Source organism: Drosophila santomea, chromosome 3R (assembly GCF_016746245.2).
Source record: "Drosophila santomea strain STO CAGO 1482 chromosome 3R, Prin_Dsan_1.1, whole genome shotgun sequence".
Classification (NCBI taxonomy): domain Eukaryota; kingdom Metazoa; phylum Arthropoda; class Insecta; order Diptera; family Drosophilidae; genus Drosophila; species Drosophila santomea.
The window spans coordinates 24,286,125-24,287,850 of record NC_053019.2 but is presented as its reverse complement, the minus strand read 5'-3'; the positions used below and the strand labels follow the sequence as shown (position 1 = coordinate 24,287,850).

Below are 1,726 nucleotides of genomic sequence, written 5' to 3'. Positions count from 1 at the left end.
GAACGCTTTGACTTTGATGCGCTGTCGCTGGCGTTTTGGCCAGGGCATTAAATGCAGCACATTAAAGCCGCAGGAGCCAACGCCGCTGACGGCTGACAAGCGTTGAGTCAATTACATGGTAATAAACTAATGGACAACGTGCCCGCCTGGCGACGCCGTCACTCGCCATCATCATCACCATTCGGCCTCATCGGTTTTGGACCTCACTCACTCATGCCCGTTTAGCCTCAACACTTGTTGAACTTCCCATGGCCGGCGCAAAAAGCCAACTATAATTGGCCCAAAGTGAGTTTGATTCGAAAATGGCGCTCGCTTAAAGGCGAAAGTTGAATACCTGAGATGTTAACAGGCCAAAGGTATATCCGCAAGATTTCTGTTTAGTACATTATATTATTTTTTAAAAAACTCTACACTTATCTGAGAGATATAAAGTTCACATTGTTGTTTTCACATTGAGTTAAAAATTGAAATCTTTATGAGTGGACACACTTGTTAATGTTCAGGCTGTAGGAGGATCCGGGGGGACAGGAGCCGTGAACAGGACGCTCGATGGTGCACCGCTTGTTCTCGGCAGTGTATCCTGCAGGACATCCGCTGCTGGCAAAGGCGCCTGCCATCAGTGACAGGACCAACACCAAGAGCCACGTGCATTTCAAAAGCATGTTTATGAAATCCTTTTCGTATTCTGCACTTGAAAGAAAATCCGCTGTTTGAATTGGAATGCTACGCAGCCTCAACTCACCTTGGGCAACTACAAAATGCAACTATTTTCATAGATGCAACCGAGTTGGGTCTTATATACCAACAGATGTGCCGAGCTAGTGATTCCATCAACTCGACCTTGGTCTAGTTCTACTGATTCGAACTTATGAAAGGCATCCCCTTTTCGATAACACTGGGCTGATAAGCAGCAAAACAAAGCAGATTTGTTTTCAAATTGTTTTAAATGTATTCGATCACTTTTCCTGATAGCGTTTTTTATTTATTTAGTTTTTGTATACACACAGATTGAGATTTGCCGAGTATTGCGATTTTGGTGGGCACTCTCCACGGATGGTACGCTGAACAGCACAATTGTTACCCTCCTTCTTGAATGGGGCAGGGCAGTTCTTGGCCGAAACGGTCATGGCGATGAAGGCCAAGACGAAGATGGTGAGCCACGAGAAGTTCATGTTGGTAGCAGGCTGCAAGTCAATGCACATGTTTAGGAAATAATCATTGTTGTAGATCAATCAAACAGTTAAATCTACTGTTTATAATTGAATTAAAGTTCAAACATATCTTTAGTTCAAACATGTTGAGCTAGTTTTAGAAATCCGAAGGAGCTCTTTGGATCACTTACTTACTTTCTGTCTTCACTTTGTAGATGAGCAAACTAAAATTGTCGGCAGGCGGCTGCTGCTTTTATACGCACGGAATCATACAATTCGGGCCTCTATCGCATACATGACAAACCTTTGACCCAATTAGTGACATTTAAGCTGGCGCCGATAAGGAGCAGCGAAGGCTTGACACATGTGGCCCGCTGAATGCCTATCTTCATCAGCAAGAGCAAAAGGAAGCGGGCAACAATTGAGGAGGAAGCCGACGCGGAACAAAGGGCATTTGCGTGGGGTCGACTGCAGTTGGCTGGGCTCAGAAGTAGGCGTGAAAAACCGGCGATGGCGAGATGACCATGTCGAATGTCGAATGGCAACAGAAAAATTCCGCATGAAGCAACTGACGT

At 45.0% G+C, this 1,726-nt stretch overlaps 2 protein-coding genes across 3 annotated transcripts; both read right to left on the bottom strand.

Moving 5' to 3' along the window:
• Window positions 1-370: 370 nt before the first annotated feature.
• Window positions 371-860, bottom strand: LOC120453171. Its single transcript, XM_039637731.2, has 2 exons — window positions 743-860; window positions 371-685 (listed from the first exon to the last, which is right to left on the bottom strand). Exon 2 carries the CDS (start codon window positions 660-662, stop codon window positions 474-476), a length of 189 nt encoding a protein of 62 aa, XP_039493665.1. The 5' UTR covers window positions 663-685; window positions 743-860; the 3' UTR covers window positions 371-473.
• Window positions 861-937: 77 nt separating this feature from the next.
• Window positions 938-1,377, bottom strand: LOC120453172. Of its 2 annotated transcripts, none has more exons than XM_039637733.1 (2): window positions 1,343-1,377; window positions 938-1,184 (listed from the first exon to the last, which is right to left on the bottom strand). In XM_039637733.1, exon 2 carries the CDS (start codon window positions 1,170-1,172, stop codon window positions 987-989), a length of 186 nt encoding a protein of 61 aa, XP_039493667.1. In that variant the 5' UTR covers window positions 1,173-1,184; window positions 1,343-1,377; the 3' UTR covers window positions 938-986. The 2 variants fall into 2 exon arrangements, with proteins under 2 accessions (XP_039493667.1, XP_039493666.1); XM_039637732.1 differs by having other exon boundaries at window positions 1,347-1,373.
• Window positions 1,378-1,726: the final 349 nt, after the last annotated feature.